General features: G+C 30.3%; 2 protein-coding genes and 1 long non-coding RNA gene across 6 annotated transcripts; 1 reads left to right on the forward strand and 2 right to left on the reverse strand.

Moving 5' to 3' along the window:
- Positions 1 to 1415: 1415 nt before the first annotated feature.
- Positions 1416 to 3044, reverse strand: LOC124936285 (mediator of RNA polymerase II transcription subunit 22b-like). 2 transcript variants are annotated; one of them, XM_047476772.1, is made up of 5 exons: positions 2901 to 3044; positions 2161 to 2480; positions 2008 to 2073; positions 1612 to 1929; positions 1425 to 1570 (listed from the first exon to the last, which is right to left on the reverse strand). In XM_047476772.1, exons 2-4 carry the CDS (start codon positions 2326 to 2328, stop codon positions 1657 to 1659), a joined length of 507 nt encoding a protein of 168 aa, XP_047332728.1. In that variant the 5' UTR covers positions 2329 to 2480; positions 2901 to 3044; the 3' UTR covers positions 1425 to 1570; positions 1612 to 1656. The 2 variants fall into 2 exon arrangements, with proteins under 2 accessions (XP_047332727.1, XP_047332728.1); XM_047476771.1 differs by having other exon boundaries at positions 1416 to 1929.
- A 4932-nt stretch (positions 3045 to 7976) lies between these two features.
- On the forward strand, positions 7977 to 18178 carry LOC124933688. Of its 3 annotated transcripts, none has more exons than XR_007099032.1 (4): positions 7981 to 9649; positions 10168 to 10246; positions 10402 to 10625; positions 17732 to 18178. It is a non-coding gene; the product is annotated as an uncharacterized LOC124933688 (long non-coding RNA). The 3 variants fall into 3 exon arrangements; XR_007099031.1 differs by having other exon boundaries at positions 7987 to 9649; positions 10524 to 10625; XR_007099030.1 differs by having other exon boundaries at positions 7977 to 9649; positions 10168 to 10625.
- A 2650-nt stretch (positions 18179 to 20828) lies between these two features.
- On the reverse strand, positions 20829 to 22532 carry LOC124933686 (CBL-interacting serine/threonine-protein kinase 6-like). The gene has a single exon (XM_047474128.1). It carries the CDS (start codon positions 22335 to 22337, stop codon positions 21018 to 21020), a length of 1320 nt encoding a protein of 439 aa, XP_047330084.1. The 5' UTR covers positions 22338 to 22532; the 3' UTR covers positions 20829 to 21017.
- Between the last annotated feature and the right edge of the window lie 764 nt (positions 22533 to 23296).

Genomic DNA, 23296 nt, shown 5'->3' on the forward strand with positions numbered 1-23296 from the left:
GACTCAGATCTGTGTTTTAGACTCGACATGGCGGCAACGGAAGGTTTCTCCGGCGAAGATTCAATCCATCGCCAATGTCCAGTGAGTCATCTTTTGATAAAGATCTTCATAGTCTCAAACATAGCAATAATCTCAAATAAATCATAAAAAGGATAGATGAAGATGAAGAAGAAGACGATTAAAAGGCTCAGATCTAATTTTCCAGAAGCCAGAGGAAGAAAATGACTCCTCCCATGGCTGCAAAAACAGAGAATGAGAAACCGATTGCCGCGCCAGGGATGAGTTCGATTCTTCCGTCAAAGCTCTGATCGGAACCCTGTTTATCATCACAGCCTTAGTTTAGCAAACAGAACAACAATATTATCTATCTCTATCTCTCTTTCTCTCTATTTCTCTTTCTCTTTGAGAAACACACACACACACACGCGAGAGGTTGTTGATAGGAGTTTGAAATGGCGGGCGGAAGAAGAAGAAGAAGTCATGGCAGAGAGCGGCAACCACCTCCGTTGAAATCCAATTCTCTCTGCTCTTTCTCTTTCTTTCAATTAGGGTTCCGATTGCCCCCAACTCTCTTCATTCTCTTCAATGAAACACCCCCTTTCTATTAATAAGCCTTCAAAATTAATAAATATTTTATTTAATGATAAAAACACTTTTTATTTAAATGATTCATCGTAAAAAAAAATTAATAGAAATGCTTAGTATAATTTCTTAATTAAACCTTCCTTTGTTAATGAGTTATTGATTATATTTATTTAATATAAAATTTTATTTTAAATAAATATAATTTATTAGTATTAAATTATCAAACCAATACAATTATTACTTAAAATTTATATAAAAAAAAGTTAAATAATATTTGTATAATTTAGGTAAGTTTCGGGATTGCGGGTTACCTGCTAACCTCAATCTGACATGTTTATAATAATTTGAGTCAAAATTAACTTGAATCTGATCCGTTTTATCCAATTTACATATTTCAAATAATTCGATATAATTAATTCACATCTCTATTTAAAATTAAAATAACATTAATAAAAAAAATGAAGTTAAATAACACATCCTTTTATAAATTTTGTTACAAAAGAGAGTAAATGAATGAAAAAGTATAACACAAAACTAAAACAAGTTATTCAGTGTACTTTGAGTCGGGTGAAGTTAACATAATTTTGACATGTTTATTAATGAATTTAAACATGTCGGGTGAAGTTAACATAATTTTGACATACATGTTTATTAATGAATTTAAACATGTCGACTTCATTTTAACCCAATAAAAAAAAATACAAAACCGTACCGAGTCGTGTTTTCGTGTCCAAAATTGTTAGCCCTAATAACTTAATAATAGAAGTTGTATTCAACCAAATAGATGTCAATTAAAAATAAGTCTTAACTATGATAGATAAATTACTCCAATTAATAAACTCTACATTCAACATAATATTGTATTAATACAAAACCAAACTTTATCATTGTCAAAAAGAAAAAGTAAGAGGCTTTAGATGGCAAAATTTATAGATTAATACACAAATTGAATAACACAGGGATACAGAGAAATTACAACTTCAATCTTGAGAAGGGGATGAAGAAGGAGAATTAGGGTTCTTCAATCTTGAGAAGGGGATGAAGAAGGAGAAGAAGGAGAATTAGGGTTCTTCAATCTTGAGAAGGGGATGAAGAAGGAGAAGGAGGATTAGGGTTCTTCAAGTTAGTCCTAAGAGAAGAAGAATAGTAATGTGATTCAAGTTCCTTCAAGTTAGCAGCAGCTTCTTCTCCAATTCTACCCAACATCAAATCTGTTTTCTCTGTCTGTTTGTTCAATTCCTCTATTCTCTGTTCTACATGATCATTAAGTGATGCTAATCCTGAAAATATTGCTGTCTGTTTCAACTCTGTTACAAGTTTAAGCAATGATTCCGAAGCTTGAACCTGCACTTATTACCTCAATCAAATCTTATTATCATATCATATAACAAATCAATTCACACAGAAAACTTGTTTTCTCACCATCCTAGCTGCCCGCATCTCCATAGTGAAAGAATCTTGCGAGTTTCTAACAGGTAGATCATTCACCTGTTTAATTGTTCAAAATCTAATCATTTGTCTTGAACTTCAAATAGTGTTCAAATAGTGTAACTGGTATCAAGATTAAACACAAACCCGAGCAAGATTAACAAGGAAACTGAAACTATCAACAATATTTCCGATATCAGTATCAACTCTTTCCAACAATGCCTTTTGCTTTTGAGCTGCAGCAGCAGCTGCAGCTGCTGTGGGTCCACTCCCAGCGCCACTACTGCCACCAATTCCTCCCCCTGCTCTATGCATTATTATGCTATGATCCCGGGATTGATTGATTGATCGAATGGATGTGATAGAATCGTGCCCAACAACAGACGGTTAGGGTTGGATATCTGAATTTAAACCGAATTTCTAGTTACAGATTCAACTTGTAACACATTATCATAAGGTTCAATCACCTGTATGGAAAATTGGTAGGATTAGAAACCGCAAGTGTAAGTTCATCAATCTATCGATTCTAAAAGTATCAATACCAATTAAAGATCAAATTAACATTATCCGCCTCCTTCCACACACACTCGACATGAAAATCGCAGAAACATATATACACATTAGGGTTGGATATCTGAATTTAAACCGAATTTCTAGTTACAGATTCAATTCGTAACACATTATCATAAGGTTCGATCACCTGTATGCAAAATTGGTAGGATTAAAAATCGCAAGTGTAAGTTCATCAATCTATCGATTCTAAAAGTATCGATGCTAGTCAATTGAAGATCAAATTAGCATAAGAAGAGCATTATCCACATCCTTTCACACATACTTGACATGAAAATCGCAGAAACATGTACACACATTAGGGTTAGAGATTATACCTATCAAACAGCATAAACTCTGGACGACTGATTCTGAAGATCGGTAGAGTTGGAAAAGAGAGGGAAATCGACGGCGGAGGCGTCGGCGCCGGCGACGGACGTGGTGGTTCAGGCGAGGAGCAGTGGCGATTGAAGATGGAAAGGGAATGAGAATGGTCTATTGAAGAAATGGTGTTTTGATAAGCCCAACTCATTCACATTATAAACTGAGCCCAAAAATTTTGATAGACCGCCCAATTCGGCCCAATATTACTGCTAGATTATTATTATTATTATTATTATTATTATTATTATTATTATTATTATTATTATTATTATTATGCTTTTTATAGCTTATTCTGGTGGGATTAGGGATATTTAAATAATTTTGGTCGAATTTAGATTTAAAAAATGGTTATTGAGAAAAAAATTGATTTTAATATTTATTAATATATATATATATATATTTACTTGATAATTAAATTGATACAAAGTTTTCTTACCAATGTTCTAGTATGTCTCCGGATTATATAGGTTCAATTTGTATAGAAATGTTTTCAAATTAGGCAGTATTTAGTATTAAGTATTTATATATACATTATTTTTCTTTTTAATTTCTTGTTATATTGAGTTTGTATTTAGAAATGAAAATCATGGCAAAATATAGTTACTATTCATATTCATATTAATATTCATATTTATATTCATATTCATATTCATATTCATATTCATATTCATATTCATATTCATATTCATATTCATATTCATATTCATATTCATATTCATATTCATATTCATATTCATATTCTAGGATGTTTTAAATTTTTTATTACTACTTTTTATAAATTATATTTGTATCATATTATTATCAATATAATTATTAAACCATTCATTTAATTAACTAAAATATTAAAAAAATAAAATTATTTTTATTAAAATTAATATAAAAATATATTTTAATAATTAAAACAAATATAAACTCAAATAAATTATTATTTTATCAAATAATTTAAATAAATTCCAAAAACAGTTAAAAAAATAAACAAATAATTTTTTCTAAGTTTTTTTTAAATAATGTTTTATATTTATCACACTACATTAGAGCTTGTTCGGTTCAAAATTTTTATTTTTTAAAATATTTTTAATGGTGTTTTTGCAAAAGTAATTTTTTTATATTAATACATTTTTTTTATAACTCTAGTGAGAATATCTTACATTAAAACAAATAAAAATATTAAAAATATATTAATATATAATAATATTTTCTTAAAAATAAATAATAATATTTTAATTAATAAAATTAATAATATAATTAATTATTAAAATAATATTTGGTTACGATTTAATTTTAAAAAATAATTCTTTAAATCATTGTATTTAGTATTTACAAGAAAAATCACAAAAATATAGATGGATTTGCATTGCATTGGTAATGAGGAAAATTGTTTAACATCAAATCACAATATCTCTTTGAGATATGGACCAACATAATTATGTTTAATCAACACATGGTGACCCCACAATCACTAATTTCTAATTAGTACTTGTATCAATTTTTCAGTCAAGTCATCTGTCTCTTTATATGAGGTTATTTCGAAAAACTTTTATTTGAAAAAATTATTATTTAATAAAAAAAATAATATTTAGGTCTAATTCTAAAATAATAGTAGCACTCATTTAGCTATATGGATTTCAGAAAGAGTGTTAAGTAAGAAGTGTGAAAAAATGTAAAACTCAAAGAAACCCTGGAGTTTGGGAGACTTCTCATGCTAATAAATTTAACTCTATATTAAATGATAAATTAATTTTAAATAATTAAAAAAGATTAATTTTGATACATACAAAAATGACTAAGCAGATGAAATGATAGTTGAATTTTAGGTAAAAATCGCTAAAAAAAAAAAAAAACTATGAATCAAACCAGGCTCAATTATTGGACAGGGATGAAATATAGACGTGGTTCAATTTTGGGTTATTCAAATAACTAAAATAAATTAAACATCACTTTTCTTCGCTTTCCTCTCAAATCAATTAATTTATTAAATAAAATATTAAAATAATAATTATTTTAAATTATTATATTTTTATTTATATATATTAATACTTTTTAAAAATTTTATCAAAAATATATCTCTAACTATTCAAATTTATCACTAATCATTATTTTTTTCTTTCTTAACTTGATTAAATAATCTCTAGGAGCAAGGTCATAGAAGTTGCAAGATGTGAGACTAACTAATAGAAAGATTTGAAACTTGATAAAAGAAATTACTATCTAGATCCATGTTAATTTGGACTCTTTTAAAAACCTCAAATCTCATGTATTATTTTTTCACTTTTGACGCAAAGATCCATTGGCCGAACGGAACACAAGTACTTTTTTGTTGAGATATTAAATAGTATATTTTACATTGATTCATTGAATTTATCTTTTGGTTCTAACATGTGTCAACTCATGAGATAACTTACTTGATGACTAAAAACTTAACTTGATTCCATTTCTCGACTTGTTCTTTTAGAAAACAAATATATTTTAAGAGTTCACTTGTAAGTTGCTTAATTTATATATCTTCAATGGTTCACTATATATATATTTACTTCAAACATTTATTTTATTGCAAAAATATGAATTTCATTGTTGTGTTTCCTCGAAATTTCAAAGGCTTTTTGAATAGTTTAGTGTAAGTAGTAACTAAGCTTGAATTAAGTATTTATTACCTCTTATATTTGATCTTAATATATTCTGAATTTGTAAAACAATAATGAATTTCAAGATATAATAAAAGCTTTATTCGGTTTGGGTTTATTGAAATACATATTGTATACTTAAATAATGTTGAGAGGCGGTGATTTTGATAAGATATTTTTTTATTTGTAAAAAACTTAAATAATATTAATATTTAGTGCTATGTTTTTAAAATTCAGCGTATTCTAGTATTTTATTTAATGAATTTAGTGAGGTGATTGATGAGAGAGCTGATAAAATGATATTTAAAAAAAAAAATCACCGAGGCTTAAGAGTTTGTTTAATCATGCTGATTTTTTAGTTTTATCTAAGTTTTAGTTAAAACTTTTAATTGACTTAATTTAAAAATAAAATAAAATTTTAAGTTTAATAATTATTCCACCCTCAAAATATATGAGATAGAAAAATGAGAGATAATATATTAAATAAAATCCATTTTGGTATTTTGATGGATATAATATAGTTAGAGCGAAAAGAGATCGTATTGGGTAAAATAAAATAAAAATAAAAATCCAATATCGATGATTAGACAAACTAAAAAACCATTCTAAAGTTACAACCATAATTTTGAACTCTTACTTTGTTTCCATCAAAATATTATACTTTAGTTGAAAACAACTTAACAATAAGGAAACTATATAATAAAAAATTAATAATAATTAATAGTACAACCGAAACCTCCTCGTGCGACAGTAACTCAGACCTTTTTAGTAGTAGTAGATATTGTGAGGTGAGCTATTTAGGTAAATTGGATAAAGGTGGTTCCAGTTAGACGAAATATTTCAATTTTCAATGTTAGAGACACGTCCCAGAATTGTAGCTATCTTATAAATAAAGAACGAAAAAGGAAGAATGATTGAGGTAAACTTGGTCCAATTAAACTTATTACGTTAGGCAGGGTGTCTCAAGCCCGGACCTAATCATATCATCTTTTGGTATGGATTCAATTATCGTTAAAGATATGTTGCTCTATGACACAAATTTAAAATAACATTTATCATGTCAATTGATAAGTGTATTATACCGTTCAAGAAGTAAATCAGACGACTCGTTAATGGTCGATCAATTAATATTGAAAACTCACATGTTGTGTCCGAACACATCTTAAGATCCCACGTAGATAAGAAGAGTACATGAATTCGATTGTTTAGAATGACAACGTATATGAGGAATCACGATCTTCTTAATTGGGTCGTTAATAATCTTGGGGATTTATTGAGCTTGATGAGAATACAAAATTATTACAGGAGACTAATTGGGTTAGAATGAGGGTACACACTCCAATTCACATATTTGTTTCCCAGAATCCATCTATGCTAACAACGGAACACAAATGTATAAGGCGATGATATGTCATGAACGTTCTATTGTCGTGTCTTCATAAACACATTGAATCCATTTGGGTTAAAGTCACCGACTTCGTTTAGGCAAATGAGAGAGTCAGTTGATAACCACCCCATTTTATTTTGATCGTGTATTATATATATATATATATATAATACAGACAAGAGTGATGTCGTATAGACTGCGGAGGGATTAAATGAGTCAACAAGTTTTCGTAAGACTGAGATAGAGTATCCGTCTTCACAACCCTCGGGTTGTGATGCCTTAAATGTCAAAACTGCAGACAAGTGGTGGAGTATCAAAAACAGAGGTCATCTACCTCCAATATATCTCAGGTTTGTTGTTTGAAAAAAAGCGATTGACCAAGTAGAAAAGTGATGTTCGTGACATGTAGAAGACATATTCCAAACCACCCTTATTAGAACTCTTTATCTTGAAATTAAAAATAATAATTTGTCAGTTTTCATTCACGATGTATCGGATGAGAAATCAATGAATTCTGAGCTAAACTATGATCTCAATGAGAATATATTAATGAATTTCTCAACACATAATATGACGTTAAATAAAAATAACCATCTTGAAAGAGATTCTTGAATTAAAGATTAAAGTGTGACCTAATGTGCTTGAGATCTCATCCCTTCTATATACCTTCGATTAATTTTTAGTGGAATATTTAGTTAAAAGTGACAATATTATTCAATTTGTATAATTCATATAATTATGTCTAGATTTTCTTTGAAACTATTGTTATCATTTATTATAAATAACTATTTAAAACAATAATAATAATAATAATAAACCATTAACGTGTAACGATGACTATCGTTCCATATATACGAACATGTCTCTCACTTTCCTCCAATATGTTTGACCCATAAATGAAAAAAAAAAAAAAAATAAATAGAAAAGAAGTAAGAAACGGAAGCTGCCGCACAATCGGACGGTGGAGATAGATCAGCAATGCAAATTGCGACAAGTATAAATAAAAGTGAATCTTAGCCCGTCCAATTATTTTCCCCGACCAATCATACGGCGACAAACCTTCTCCCTCTGTCCTGTCCCGTCCTTCTCTCTCTCTTTCTCTCCAGGTCGACCTGCTTATAACCCGATCCAATTCCACCATCGGCCATAAGGGGTTCAGTTTAGAAAGAAAAAAAAAAAAGACCCCCCCATCCACACACACCGACACAGAAACCCTAATAATTAAGAGGGTTTGAGATCTAGAATGATTCCATAAATGGGTCTTAACTTAATTGTAGATCTGTCTTTGTCTGTCTGTTAATGTTCTTAGATGATCTTTCTCAGCTTACCCTAGCTTCTGCTGCTGCTCTTGCTGCCGGAAGAAAGAAAGAAAGAAGAAAGAGAAAGATGGCTGGGCTGACTGACAGAAGAGAGTGAGCACATAACCGCAGATAATTGTATGTTACTGTTGTGCTGTGTTGTGCGTGTGCTTACTACTCTTCTGTCAGTCCTTAAATATCGTTCTTGCCTGCCTTTTCTCTTCTCTTCTATTCGATCTTTCTTATAAAAAAACCTACCTAGCTAGGTTTACAAAAATAGAAACTTTTTTTAACAAAGATTACGACACTAGCTAGCAGCGGCGGCGGCATCTTTCTTCTAATTCGTGTTCCAGGTCAGCTTTGTATATGCCTTTATATATATATGCCTACTTTTGTTTATACTAATATGTTTTTCTTTAGTTTCAGGTTTTTTTTTGAAGACATGGATTTCTTCTAGCTAACCATGTTTATTATTATTTGAACAACCTCTCCACTATTTGGTTTAATTATGATTCTTAATAGTTTACTTAGCATCCCCTTGTGCCACTTTCTTTAATTCTATATATTTTGCATTGATATATATACACTATTTTAATATCAAAATAATTAGTTTAGTGGTGCCAAAATGGCATGTCTTTGCAAATATTAAGCTATTTTCAAATCATTAATTTGGATGGTATTATATAGTTAGGAATAACATTGCCCTTTTATGTGGTCATTATTGGTCTTATGAGTCAACTTTATTATATTTTTTTGAGTCATTGTCATCAACTTTTAATTTCTTATAAATGTATACTATATTGGTATATTTGGGAATTCATCTACTTATAATTTTTTTTTTTTTGGTTAGTTATACCTATTTTCGTTTTGAGATTTTATTTGGTAAGTTTGATGCGCTAACTAACACAATTAATCCGTTATCATTGTTGTCACGCTCATTTTAGGTTTAAATTAAGAATCAAATCTTAATCGATTCGCCATCGGTTTAATTGTTACAAACTTCTTTCTACATGAGTAACGGGTTACCCGTTTTTGGAGTTCATCTATAATTTTACTTTTTGTAAATAGTTCAGGTGAAGATTTGAATCGATGACCTTAAAGATATGCGTTTATGTGTTCTACCACTAAGTTATGAGTCTCTACTATATAGTTCATTTATAATTACTTAGAATGAACTATTGACATCACTTTTATAATGCGCTAAGAACCTTAGATAGGTGTCGCAAATGGAAACGGAAGAAGGAATGTATCGACCATATAAATTCACACCAACATAAAGGAATATCGATGCTATTATCCATGTGGAAAATGAACGTTGACACGCTCACAATATACATCAATCAAATTGGCGAGGACAAAAAAATGTGGGATGATTGGAAACTAGCCTTTAAACAAAGGTAAACTTATTCTAACTAAATCATTTGTTTCTTTATTTTTACATGTTAATATGAGAACATTATATCCCATTGGAACCTGGTAGGAGAAGATAAAGAAATAAATAGAGGATTCTTTGTACTCATAAAAAGTTGATCAAAGGATGAAAACATTATTTAATTGATAGAGAAGTGTACTTAGCTGAATTGGGAGTTACATGTTTTGTGTCAATTCATGATTAAGGATGTCCTATTTGTATAATACTATATACTTTTTGGTTCTTTCCAGATGTTTTTGTTTACTTATGATGTTTATGTTGTAGGTTTTGATCCTAGAAAGTAACCACTAATCATAAACATTCTTAACCAATTTTTTTTTAATTATAATATTAAACCAGGTCACTATTCATTACTAATTTAATTATTAATTTTTATTTAAGAGATAAAATGTCTTAAATAATTAATTATTCTAGTAATATGTTTTATTTTGCTTAATAAAATAAAAATAAAAATTGAATATATATTTGATTGTACATGGGAAGCGTGCCTTTTGATGTGTGAGGAGGACGACGAGGGTTTTGAAGGTACGCCCCCACAACTGTGCTGATTTAACAGAAAAAGGTAAGCGATTCTCATTATTTTTTCATAAATTCTTCTCATTTTTCCGTTTAATTGATTGCTTCCGCTCTCGATTGTGTATCTGATTTCTACATTTACGATCTGAATCTTCCTCACTTGCGATGTTTCTCTGATCTTGCGTTTTTTTCCCTTTTAAGAGGGTTTGCTAGATGCAATGTATGATCGCATCTCTCTCTCCCTCTCCTCATATGGGTTGATTCTTCGATTCTATGGCGAGTCGAGCGATTGATTCAATTTCTGATTTTCGTTCAACTCTTAGGGTTCCAACCAAAGAAGATGGCTAGGACGTTACAGACATCGATTTACATCTACTACAGAGATGTTTTGCATCGAATAATGGATATGCCCATGAAGAATTCAGGTTAGCAACTTATTTCATGCGTGTTATATAGCATGTTGAGACTCTGATTAGGATATTAAGATGGAAATATTATTACAGATATAATGTTTGCTTCTTGTTTCATGAATGGAAATACGTATGATAAACAGCTAAAATTGTGAATCAGCAACAAAACCAAGTGTTTGCTGTATAATGCATTCATGAGATCTAGTAGAACTCGTCAAATTATAGTCTTTGACTTGTGTGTTCAATTGGGGCTTTGTGCATTTTAGATCACTTTTTGATGTTTTTGAGCACTTATGGTATATGTATCTCCTTAATTTGATGGTTAATGAATAATGTGTATAGTTGATTAACTATACTAATTTGTTGGTTAATTATAATGTCTATAGTTGATTAACTCTTGACTAACACATGACACGACTTGTAGAATTGTACTTGTTATGGTTTGGTTTTACTAACGTTTTTAGAAAGACTTGTGTGTTCAAACTAGCTATCACTTCACGAGTAAGAGTCTCACTTTTTCAAAAATAAATATTTGGTTCATGATATCCTCCTCCTTAGTCTCACATATCACTCTTTTACTCACAAATCTTTCCTTCACATTTATTGTGAACAAGTAGCCAAGAAAAAAGGATTTCCCACCTTAGGTTCTTAAGTCAGTTTGTCACAAACCTTTTTGCATGGAAAAATATTCTTTACTCCTTACTATATACGTAACTAGTAGTAATATTCTTTGATGGAAAGACCTTTATTGTTTCAAGAATTAAAATACTTATGATAAACAGTTAAAAATATGAATCAGAAACAAAACCCTCCAGCTAAAGAATTGTTTGATTTGAGAACTTGTAGAAGTAGAACTCATCAAATTATAGCCTTTGATTAGTGTGTTCAATTGGGGCTTTGAGCCTTTTAGATCACTTTTTGATGTTTTTGAGTACTTATGGTATGTATCTCCTTAATTTTATGGTTAACGTCTATAGTTGATTAACTCTACTAATTTGTTGGTTAATTATAATGTCTATAGTTGATCAACTCTTGACTAACACATGTCAAGAATTGTACTTGTTATGGTTTGGTTTTACTCACAGTCAATACGATATTCTTGTTTTTCAGAAAGCCTTGTGTGTTCAAAACTAGCTATCACTTCATGAATAAGAGTCACTTTTTCAAAAATAAAATAAAAAAATTGGTTCATGCCCTCCTTATTCTCACATGAACACATAATTCTGCACAAGCTTGACATCATCACTCCTTTACTCACAGATCCTTTCCTTAACATTTATTGTGAACAAGTAGCCAAGAAAAAAGGTTTTCCCACCTTAGGTTCTTAAGTCAGTTTGTCACAAACCCTTTTTTCATGGAAATATATTCTTTACTCTTACTATATAGTAGTAATATTCTTTGATGGAAATACCTTTTATTTTAATCTAGCCACAATAAGGAAATCCTCCAAATTTCTTGACTCTTTGACTATATGGGTGAGGAACCACTATATGTTCCGCCAATCACGGTGCTGTTATCTTTATCTCTGTGTTCTGAATTACTAGAAAGATCCTTGCTAATCGAATCTATCCCCATTTTAACAATTCAAGGTTGTGGTCCATTCTTGGGAGTGCGAATTAGAAAAAAAAAGCGACCATGATGAGTAAAACCAAAACACACATTACGACTTCATTGGTTATGAGAGAATATTGAATCTTTTACCAAGAATGAGCTTGAAGTTATCTCATATAAAGGTGTTACTTTGGGAGTTAACCTTGATACTTATGTAGCTATAGTCCTAAAATTAGAATGTTAGTCTTCATGTGATGATATCCATCTATTTCTCTTGCGCTAATGGACCGATGCAGAATTATGGAAGAATTCTTGAGATTTGATAAGGTCATTCATGTTTTTTATTGTGAACAAATCAACTTTTGAATTTTGATTGATCCTTAGTCAACAAGAAAGTCACATCAACCTTGGGATATATGACTATATTAGTTTAATACAAGTCAGTACCATCAAAAAGAAAAAAAAATGGAGAAAAAAAGATAGGTTTCTATGAAACATGAGTTCTTCTAACATGGAAAGCCAAATGTTTGAAAGACCCCAAAAAAGTCAATTAACCATCACCTTTTCCCTTGGGTTCATTCATTGTCTATCGCTTAAGGTTCTCGGAAGAACTCATATATACTTGAAGTTGGATTTCCTCGACAATGATGGTGGTTTGGCTTGTGTATTTTTCTTTTCAACTGTCATAGTTGACACCATACTAAGGCCTTGTTCGGTTGGGATTATCTAAATAATCTCAACATAATCAAACATTACTTCACTCTCATCCATCACATCACTCAATTCATAAAAAATACTAAAATATTTTTCATTTAATTTTTTTATCATTATATATTAATTTTCTTTTTAAGTCATTTTACCAAACAAACTTCATTTTCTCAAAATCACAATCAATCATAACTTTTTAAATAGCTCACAGATTATTTAAATAATCCATTACCAAACAAGCCCAAGTCTCTGTTTCTTCTTATCAAACTTCGATTTGGCGATCTTCTGCTCCTTAAGGTTTTCTTATTGTCATCATCTCTATTTATCGACGAAAAAACTTCTTATCAGCACAAGCTTTCTTTCTCTATGAACATGTCTCTCCCACTCAATACCCAAGGTCTATTCTTCATTGGTGCCCTCATCGAGACATTTCTCCATAACTCTTGCAAATGGAACATCAATGCATGATTGAAAGTGTTGCTCATAGTCTTTATTATCCATAATATTGATCCCATTTTTTGTTCCTTCATTTGGTATATTTTCACATCATTGTCAATGAGTTTATTCCCTTCATAAGTGCAATGCCAAAACTGTCTTTAGCATAGTGCCTTCTTGAGGGGTCGAAGAAGTCCAAAGTTGTGCATTTGCTTCCCCAGCCTCAAAATGTGTGTGAAGTTAACTACCCGACCTTGGGGACTTCTGGGAAACATTCATGTGCCTTAAAGGAGGAGCTTCAATGAGATCGATCACTGAAAGTATTTCCCCTCTCAACATTTCTAGAATTCCCGACAACTGGTTCTCTTAAGGAACCCATTGAGTTGTAATCCAAGGTGGTTGAAATCGACTCGGTTGTCTTTGGTGTGGCCTATATTATTTTAGAGGCCTCATTTTTTCTTTTCTTTCTAACTGTTCGTAGCAATATTTGAAGGAGACATATTTTGATGGCGTCGTGACACTGTCGAGCAATATCACAACTTGGTAAAACGGTTCAATAGATACTCCCTAGTCCATTTACTTATAGAACAAAACTTCACTTCAATTCTTGCCAACAATTCTAGAAGACCCCTATGCTTCAAGTAGCATATCTATAGTTCAAAACATTCTTTCATGTAATATAGATTTCTCTATGCAACATTTAGTTGTTTTTCCTTATTTATATTTAAACACTCTTCGCAAATATGTGAAACTGTGTTTTCTTTTTAATGAAAATATATATTAAGTTGTTTTTTTATAAGGTAAAACCATTTAACTAATAACAAAGTCGCAAAGTTTGCAATTTCAAGAGGTTAAAGTTGTAGTAAAATACTTCCAATATAAGACTAACTATAACACTTAGCAAAGTCTGATACTCTGTTCATTTCTTTAAACACAATAAGAAATAAGTTACGTTAAAGCATACAAACCACAAGAATATTAGGTAGAAATAACATATTTATTTACAAAGTTGGTCGGATGTGTCAAATTTATGTGTACTAAAAATATTATGTATGCGTATACAAAACTAATCAAATGTGTCATATTTATTCAAACTTACACAAATTTTGAACGGGGATAAAAGTTCTTCACGTTGTCGTGCCAAGTCCACTCCACGTTATTTTAACACAACTTTATTTAAAAAACTTATCTTGAGAAAAAAAAAACCTTCCCCTTATTTGTAACCATACTTTTCTTTTCTAAATCTCTCTTTCCTAACCGATTTCGTACCTCCTTCCGCGAAGCCCCTTCTCTCGCAATGAAGTTTGTAGTTCGCCAATCATTGTTCATCTAGCCCTAGACTTTGCATTTGACAGAGCAATATTACCATATCTTCCTTCTCTTTGCCATTGTGAAATAAAGACATATTTTTACAATTTACAAAAAGAAACAGAATTTTGGATTTTTTTTTATGTATGTTCTAATAATAACAACTATGTTCTCAAATACTGTTATATTACAATTTAGTAGATAATGGAGTTACCCACATGATGATCATCCCAATGAGTAGTTAAATCCAATCTGGGGCAGCTAGAAAACCATAAACTCATATCACTTTCTTTATTCGATAATATCTAATCCCAAAGAAATAAAAAGAATATGTGCTGAAGTTTCTTTTTATGAACTAATCTAAAATAATTACTTAGAATACACATATTGGACTCATTTATCATATTTTAATCTTGTGCTCTCAAGGCCTTTTTCCAGGTTTAGTAGAAGTATGCATATCTATATCTATATATATATATATCTTTACAAGTTTCTTTTCCTTAGAACGTAGCATCAATAGAAGGATGAAGAACATTATTATTATTAGAAGAAGAATAAGAAGCAAAGTTCGTATCCAAGTCCATAAAATCTGAAAGTGCTCCTCCATCTTGACATTGTTGAGCAAGTCTTTTAGTATGATGATAAAAAGTGTTGCTCCTATACCAAATTCTACAAGCAGTAGCATGTGGTGCTTCCTATAATCCTGTGTTGGAGCTCTATAAGGCTCGTTCATCATAATTGTTTATACAAAGAAACTCCACCACATGTCCCTTTTGTTTGTTTGAGATTAGGTATTGACAGTATTTTTTTAAGGAAAGTGATCTGAGTTTACGGGGATCTGGTTTTCTAGCTGCCCTAATTTGGAGTTAACCACTCATTGAATGGTCATCATGGTAACTCCCATTTTATATTAAATTGAAGTCTAACAAAAATCATTCAAAATACAGAATCACAACTAGGGTTTTATTTTTCTTTTCAAATCAAATCAGTATTTTTTAAGGCATTCATTGTAATTAGAACATCCATAAATTTTATTTTCAAAATTTTGAACTTCCCTGTAAATTGTACAATGTCAGAAGATGTCTTGAGATGAGAAGGAAGACATGATAATCCGGCCTATGTCGGTCTAAAGTTAGGTGAACGAAATATTGAGGAGATAATTATATGTTGGTTTGATGCTATAAGAACCTTTTTTTGATAGAAGTTTTGTTTCGATCTCCTTCTTTGGTATATGCATGTATTCACACAGAGGGCCAAATAAGGCCAAAAATATATTTTTTACTTTGGAAGATGTTGTTTTCTCCATTTACTTATTGACTCTAGTCTTTATTTCTATTATAAGCATCTATATATCAATACACTATCTCTTGGTTTTTGTAGGGTTTTTTAAAGTATTTATTTTTATACAAGTTACGAAAGTTCTATATATCATGAACATAAAAACACAAATATCAAAATAAGACACTTGGTTTTTGTAGGTTGATCAACTTTTTGTTATCCATCTCCTCTTGTTTAGATATTGCTACAAGATCATCTAGACTCTTGTAGTCTTGTGCTATGGTTGGTTAAAATAGAACAGAGGGGAAGGAAAAGAAAAGAAAGAGAACTATAGTTAAAATTAATGAATTTCTTTTTGCTAGGAGGAAGATTATGTTCTATAATTAGGAGTTCTAGCTATTTTTTTGAAAAAGTAAGACTCTTTATTATTGATCTCCGGACACGTGAAGATCACAAGGACCGGAGCAAAAACCTACTAATTGCCTTAGATTAGATTAGATATAAATAAACGTATTAAAATAACTCCTTTTCATTGATCTCCAGACTGGTGAAGATCACAAGCACCGGGGAAAAAACCTGTCTTAGATTAGATTAGACTTAAATAGACATATTAAAATAAGGCTTAGGACATCAGACTTAGTGTCAATTGCCTTAATTTTTTTTTGTAAAGATTTAACTAAAAGTATTAAAATTAGGCTGATGACATCAGAATTAGTGACAATTGCCTTAATTTTTTTATAAAGGAAGAGAGGAATAGACAACAAGATCAATCAAAACAGGGAATAAAAGTAAATTCAATGGAAGGCCATTGTATATGAAATACACAGAAAATTTAGTACTAAATATAAATATGATGATGTCTAATTATTATTTTTGAAAAGTGTTGAATCCTTTCACTGATCCATGGTCGTGCTGGAAATGTCCATGGCGTTCGTCAAAATAGAACATTCGAAATATGAAACATTAAAGAGCTAAGCTTTCCTTCTAATTGTTTGGTTTGGTGAAAGAAAAATAAATTATGTTCTAATTAAACTTCTTAAAGTTAATACGAAATAACATAATTTAATAATAACATTGATATTTTGTAGGCCAAATTGAAAATGTTTTACCCCTCCAATTTCTAATTCCATTCCTGTCATTAATCTTAAGCTAGACAAAGTCCTCATGAAACACTCAAATTTTGAAAAGTTAACTCTTAGCTGTTGTAAGCTCCACCTTCTCTTATAAAGTGTGTTTATAACATGATAAAAAGGATGCTCTTCTAGTTAGTGTCAATCATTGTGAATTACATTAACGAATTGATCCATGATTCAGGAAGAGCTCAGGTCTTCATAACTGCTCAAGTAGAACAATTGTTACATATTTATTTTTCTCTCTTCCCCTTACAATTCTTTAAATCAAACCAATATTATGTTGAACCAAGGTTTAGGCTGTCTGTCTGTATCAAACTGTTAATTGATTGGTTCTTGAAAGCAATTTAATTCTGGATGATGAATTTTATGAGTGTTTGTTTGTGTTATTATTATTTTGTTTTTGTTTCCATATTCTGAGTTGCTATATGGTCTTTAATTTATCTCAATTCTGTTACTTTCTCTTTAAGACAGTAACTTATCATCAACTAGACTGCAATTTTTGTTTTGTTTTTTTGCTTATGGTTCGCTCTACTTAAGATCAAGCGCGTCATGATTTATCGCTTTTCTGCAACTGTCTTTGATTGATAGGAAATAATCCATGCATATACCCTGGTCATAATAGATAATTAGTTTAATTTAATGCTTTTTATGAGATATTACATGACATACACTTTGATGATTGACAGTTTGCTGGTTGGATTCTTTTAGGTTAATAATTATGGTGCGATTCCATGTGTCATGACAAGATGAAAAAGGTGAAAATAATGAACATGGCCACTGGCCATAAGAAGACTTCTGGTGGGACAGTTAGATGAATTCAATTGGAAGTAGTTCTTAAAAAGGCTCATTTACCTTGTTGAAATCGACGAAAGATTCACATTTTTTAAGCCAAGCTTTCTGAAAGAGAAAATCAAGACTCCGATCATCCCTACTGCAAGAATCATATATATTTTTCGGGGATTAGATTTGTTTCGTCACAAAGGGTTCTTTCTTTCTAAAAGAAGAGGTGTTTATTTGATCAAGTACTTCATCACATGGAATGATCATGATAGGGTTATAGGAAAATTCATTCCCCTTCCCTTTGTTTGTCTGTTGTTAATCATTTGTATTGAAATGATTAATATTAATGAGAATTATTGTAAGATAATTTATAAAGGAATGGTAGGTGAAAATGACATTCCATTATGATAAAAGTTAGGAACTTATTTAAAAACCTTTTGGATCAAATGAAATTTAATCTAGAATATTGCCTGATGCATATTTAGTGCAATTCATTAGTTAGAGTAATTTGACTGTTTCACAATGAATTGGATTTAAATAATTATCTTAGTAAAACAAATGTAGATTCATTTTTGTTACATTATTAAAAATATTTAATGAAATGAACCATAATTTCTTGAAAACCTAGATGTAATTATTTGTGAATATAGTATAAGAATAGTTTCATTATTCACCTTAGACAAAATCATAGGACCACATGGTACATTATGATGTGTGTATAGTCTGATTGAAATCTACATAAAATAAAATAACCACAGTTAAACTTTTTTTTCTTTTTTTTTTTTCAAAGCAACATAAATTAATTTTATTTATACAGTGTTTGTTACATGTGCAACAGTTTTATGGGTGCAATAATTTAAGGGCATGGTACATGAATGCAATAATTCAAGTAGTGAAAGATTCCAAACTTACATCATCACATTCATTAAATCCAATCCAATATTATAGTGTCCTATCAAATTAATTTCATGGTGACATCACTTATATATATATATTAACTTTATTTATATTTAATAAACTCTAATCTCAATTAATCTCAATTAAAAGAAAATAATGAAGATGACACTTCTAGACAAGATTGATAGCTTTATAAGAAAGAAAAAAATAAAAATAATATTCTGCCTAACTTCTAATCAATAAAATATGCAAAATATAATCAGTTGAGAATTGAAAAATATTATTAATTATTTTAAAAAAGGGTTATGTTTAGTCCCTGTCTGAGCATGTCCATCAATGGAGACAAATAAGGTGTGGAGTTGGGTAGGCACAAATATTCAACATTGATTTTGAGAGTTATTTATTTTTCTGAATTATTTTATCACCTAACAAGTCATAATTTCAAATGATAACATTAAATAATACTTTAGGTTTGGTTTATGGTTAGTTATAAATTTGTATTTTATTTAGACAAATATAGAACCATACATTATTTAAGAATGAAAAATAAAACACTTAAGCGATTCAACAAACTACCATAATAAGATAATATTATTCTTGATAAACCGATTATATTTGATGAATAAGTGTAAATTCTGACCAATATTCAAGAAAATAGGGAGAGTAGTAAAAAATAAAATGCTTATTTCACAAACTTCACATGTTGGTTAGATGATTGGATTATAATATTTTATTTTATTTTTATCTTTACGTGGCAATTTTTTTTTATTAAAGATATATGTATAAGAATAAAAAATCGTTTAATCACAACAACAAATCATGACATAAAAATAAAAAAATAAAAAATAAAAAACGGTAATCAATAAATTATCGAGCTCATAAATCTTCAAAAATAACGATTAACTTCTAGAGACTCTACTTCTACTAGTTTTCCTGAATTAATCTCAGAAAACGTCATAACAATATTATTATGAATAATACGCATCAGACGACTACAATCATTGAAAGTTTGACGATTTATTTTAAACTAGATAATCCACAAAAAAAAAATAATTGGGATGGTAACCCAAATATGTAGGTCTGTAATATCAGGCACATCAATTCAAACTTCTCAGTAATTACCCAAAGACTCAAACATAACCCAATGAATTCTAGTAGTACTCCACAAAAAAAACTCCAAATACTAGTCATCTCTCAACAATAAAAAGTAAATGAGTTGTTAACCCAACATCTTTATGACACATACGATAACGACTAGCTATTATACAATATTTTTTCATACGTGCCGTTAGAATTATCCTCACGACAAATTAATTTGTTTTAATTCATGATTTCTTTTTATGATTGCATGTAAAGAGTTTCAAAGTCAATCCTAAAAATAAATTATGACAGCAAAATTAAAAAGAAATTGTAACACACAAGATTAAAATAATTATATTAATTATAATAACAAAGTTGACATTTTTTTAATTCAAATATAATTTTGTTACTATAAATTAATATTTTTATGTTTATTATTTTTATTATTTTAAGTTAAAAGTAAACCATTTTTCAAAATCACTTTAATTAACATTTTTTAAATAATCAAAAGATTATTTAAATAATCTAAACGGAACAAATAAATGAATAGAAATTATAATTTATAATTTATAATTAATTAATTAGATAATTAAAAATTATTATATATTTATATATTTTTTTGGGAAATTTTATATATTTTATGTTGCTTATTTTTTTTTATTAAGGGTTTCAATCTTAATAGACATTTTTTTTATTTTGTATATTTGATGATTTTTTTACTTTTTAAACTATTTTGATTTGATTAATATTTTAATATATATATATATATATTAAGTTAAATAGTTGTTTTTGTTATTTAATTTATTAAAAATATTTTTATAAAAAAATTATTTAGTTTTTCATTATTTTAATTTATTATATTATATATTTAATATTTTTAACTATTAAACTAGTAGAATACACAATTTATAAACATTTAATCACCGACCCGCGAATAAAGATTTTGAAAATCCGACAATTAAGTTAAATTTGTGTACTTGTATCCTAAGTGGAATAATGATTGTACCAATAAGAGTTAAGACTTCGATTTGTAAAGTACTATTCCCTGTGAACTTTGATTCTTGTAGAACATATTTTCAAATTGAATCAATAAAAATACTTACAAAAGATCAAACCAAGCCAAGCTTTAGGATAAACCATCACACACAAACAAATAAACAAACAAATCCTTAAACCAAGTTATTAACACACACACACAAAAACAAACAAAAACAAAACAACATGATTTTGAATTCCATCAAGCAGGTGGTGTTGTGCAAATATCTGAAGAATTCCAGAAAAAGTCTTTCAATGCCGGCCGGAGTTCCTTCTTCCAAAACTGTTCATACTCAAAAGTATCACCACTCAATTTCTTCACTTCCACCACCGCAAACGTCGGCGTCAAAGCAAATATCTCCGCCGTAATCGCAAGTTTCCCTTTCCTTCCCTTCTCCTCACCTTCCAAACGCACACTACCCCCACCGCCGGCGCCGCCCTTCTTCACCACACTGAATTTCCCAACCCTCGCCGCCACTTCCTCCAGCGTCGCCACCACACTGCCGGCAGATCTCGTCGTCGCAAATCTCATCTCTCCCTTCTCATCCCTCTTCTTCATCTCAAACAAAGGCGACAAATCAAAACCCTGCGATAATGAAATCAAATGGAAAGCATTCAGCGTTTTCGTCTCTTCCTCCTCTGGAATGTCTACAAGTACCACCTCCTTATCTTTCCTTCCCCTACTACTCATCGCCGCCGCCGGCGATCTCTTAAACCATGAAGAACCCATTATCTTACTAATTGAAATACGAGTACCCGGATTAGGATCAAGCATCATCGTCACTAATTTTCTTGATTCCGATGAAAACCATTTAGGGCATTTGAAATCTCCTCTATAAATTTTCTTATACAATGCAACAATGTTATCTTCCTGAAACGGTAAATAACCAGCGAGTAGTAAAAACAAGATAACTCCACATGACCAAATGTCTGATTTTGCGCCGTCGTATCCTTTATTACAGATTACCTCCGGCGCGACATACGCCGGCGTACCGCATGTTGTGTGAAGAAGACCGTCCTGATGTAGATGATCTGCGAAAGCGCTGAGACCGAAATCAGATACCTTGAGATTCTCATCTTCGTCTAGTAAAAGGTTCTCCGGTTTTAGATCACGATGGTATACGCCGCGACTGTGACAGAAATCTACGGCGGAGATTAACTGCTGGAAGTAGTTACGAGCTACGTCTTCATGCATACGACCTTTTGTGATCTTAGCGAATAACTCGCCGCCGCGTATGAGCTCCATGGCGAAGTAGATCTTCGTTTTACTCGCCATAACCTCGTACAGCTCGATGATGTTAGGATGTTTCACCATTTTCATGACTGAGATTTCTCTCTTAACTTGTTCAGTCATTCCGACCTTAATCACTTTCTCTTTTCCGACCACTTTCATGGCGACGTTCATTCCGTTTTGGAGATTCTTAGCTAGGTAAACCTTTGCAAAAGTTCCATGACCAAGTAGACGTCCTAATTCGTACTTTCCGTGAAGAACACCGCGATGATTATCGTTTCTTTCCGCCATTTGAACTGGGTCTGTTGAAGATTTAAGAATGAATAAGGAAAAGGAGAGTGGCCGGGGGTAATTCACCCGTCCTCTACGTGTTTCCGGTGACAATTTCTTTCGTCGGCCGTCTTTTTGGCTCTGCCGTCGGTAGTTCCCTTAGGAAACGAATTTCCGGCCATTTCTTTGCATTCCCTACGACCTGATTCTTGTTTATTTTCTTGTTCTCTTATCAATGGAGATTTCAATTCACTCCATTGTTATACTGGTATTACTTGATACTGAATTACGATTTTAGCCTTGGAAGAGGAATATACTATAAAGAAGGAATATTAGTTTAGTTTAAAATAATTATTTGAAATTGATTCATTAGATTCTAATACAATGAATCAATGAATGATTATAGATTAATAATATTAAATATAAATGTGGAGTTGTTTTTACACACTTTATAACAACTTATATAGAATTTTAATTTTTTATAATGATTTTCAATTATATACCTAACTCTATTAGAAGGTCTTTGTTGTGCGTTAAAGAAAATAACGTATAAGAATTTTAAATGTGATCGAAAAATTCTCATATCTTATATAAGCCTTATTTTTTGAATTGAAACGAACACGTATAAAATGATTTTTTTTAGACGATTGTATTCATAACTTTCTTTTCAATTTTTTTTTCTTTTCAGATCGTCCAACTCCATCATATGATGAGGGGAATTAATTTTATTTCGTTCACGATGTTATTACTAAAACTCCATTAAATTCATTTGATATAAAAATCGACGACATTTGTTAGTGTATCCCATTAAAAGTGAAAGAGATTAGGAAGAAGATAACACATACTCATAATAATGTCACAATAAAGAAAAATATGATAAATGAAATTTTCACTTTTTAAATAAATGTTTATCTATTAGCCAAATAAAATTAAAGTACATAAGAATTTTTTTTTTATAAAAACTAAATTAAGGACTTTTA

The sequence above is a fragment of the Impatiens glandulifera genome, chromosome 4 (genome assembly GCF_907164915.1).
Source record: "Impatiens glandulifera chromosome 4, dImpGla2.1, whole genome shotgun sequence".
NCBI lineage: Eukaryota > Viridiplantae > Streptophyta > Magnoliopsida > Ericales > Balsaminaceae > Impatiens > Impatiens glandulifera.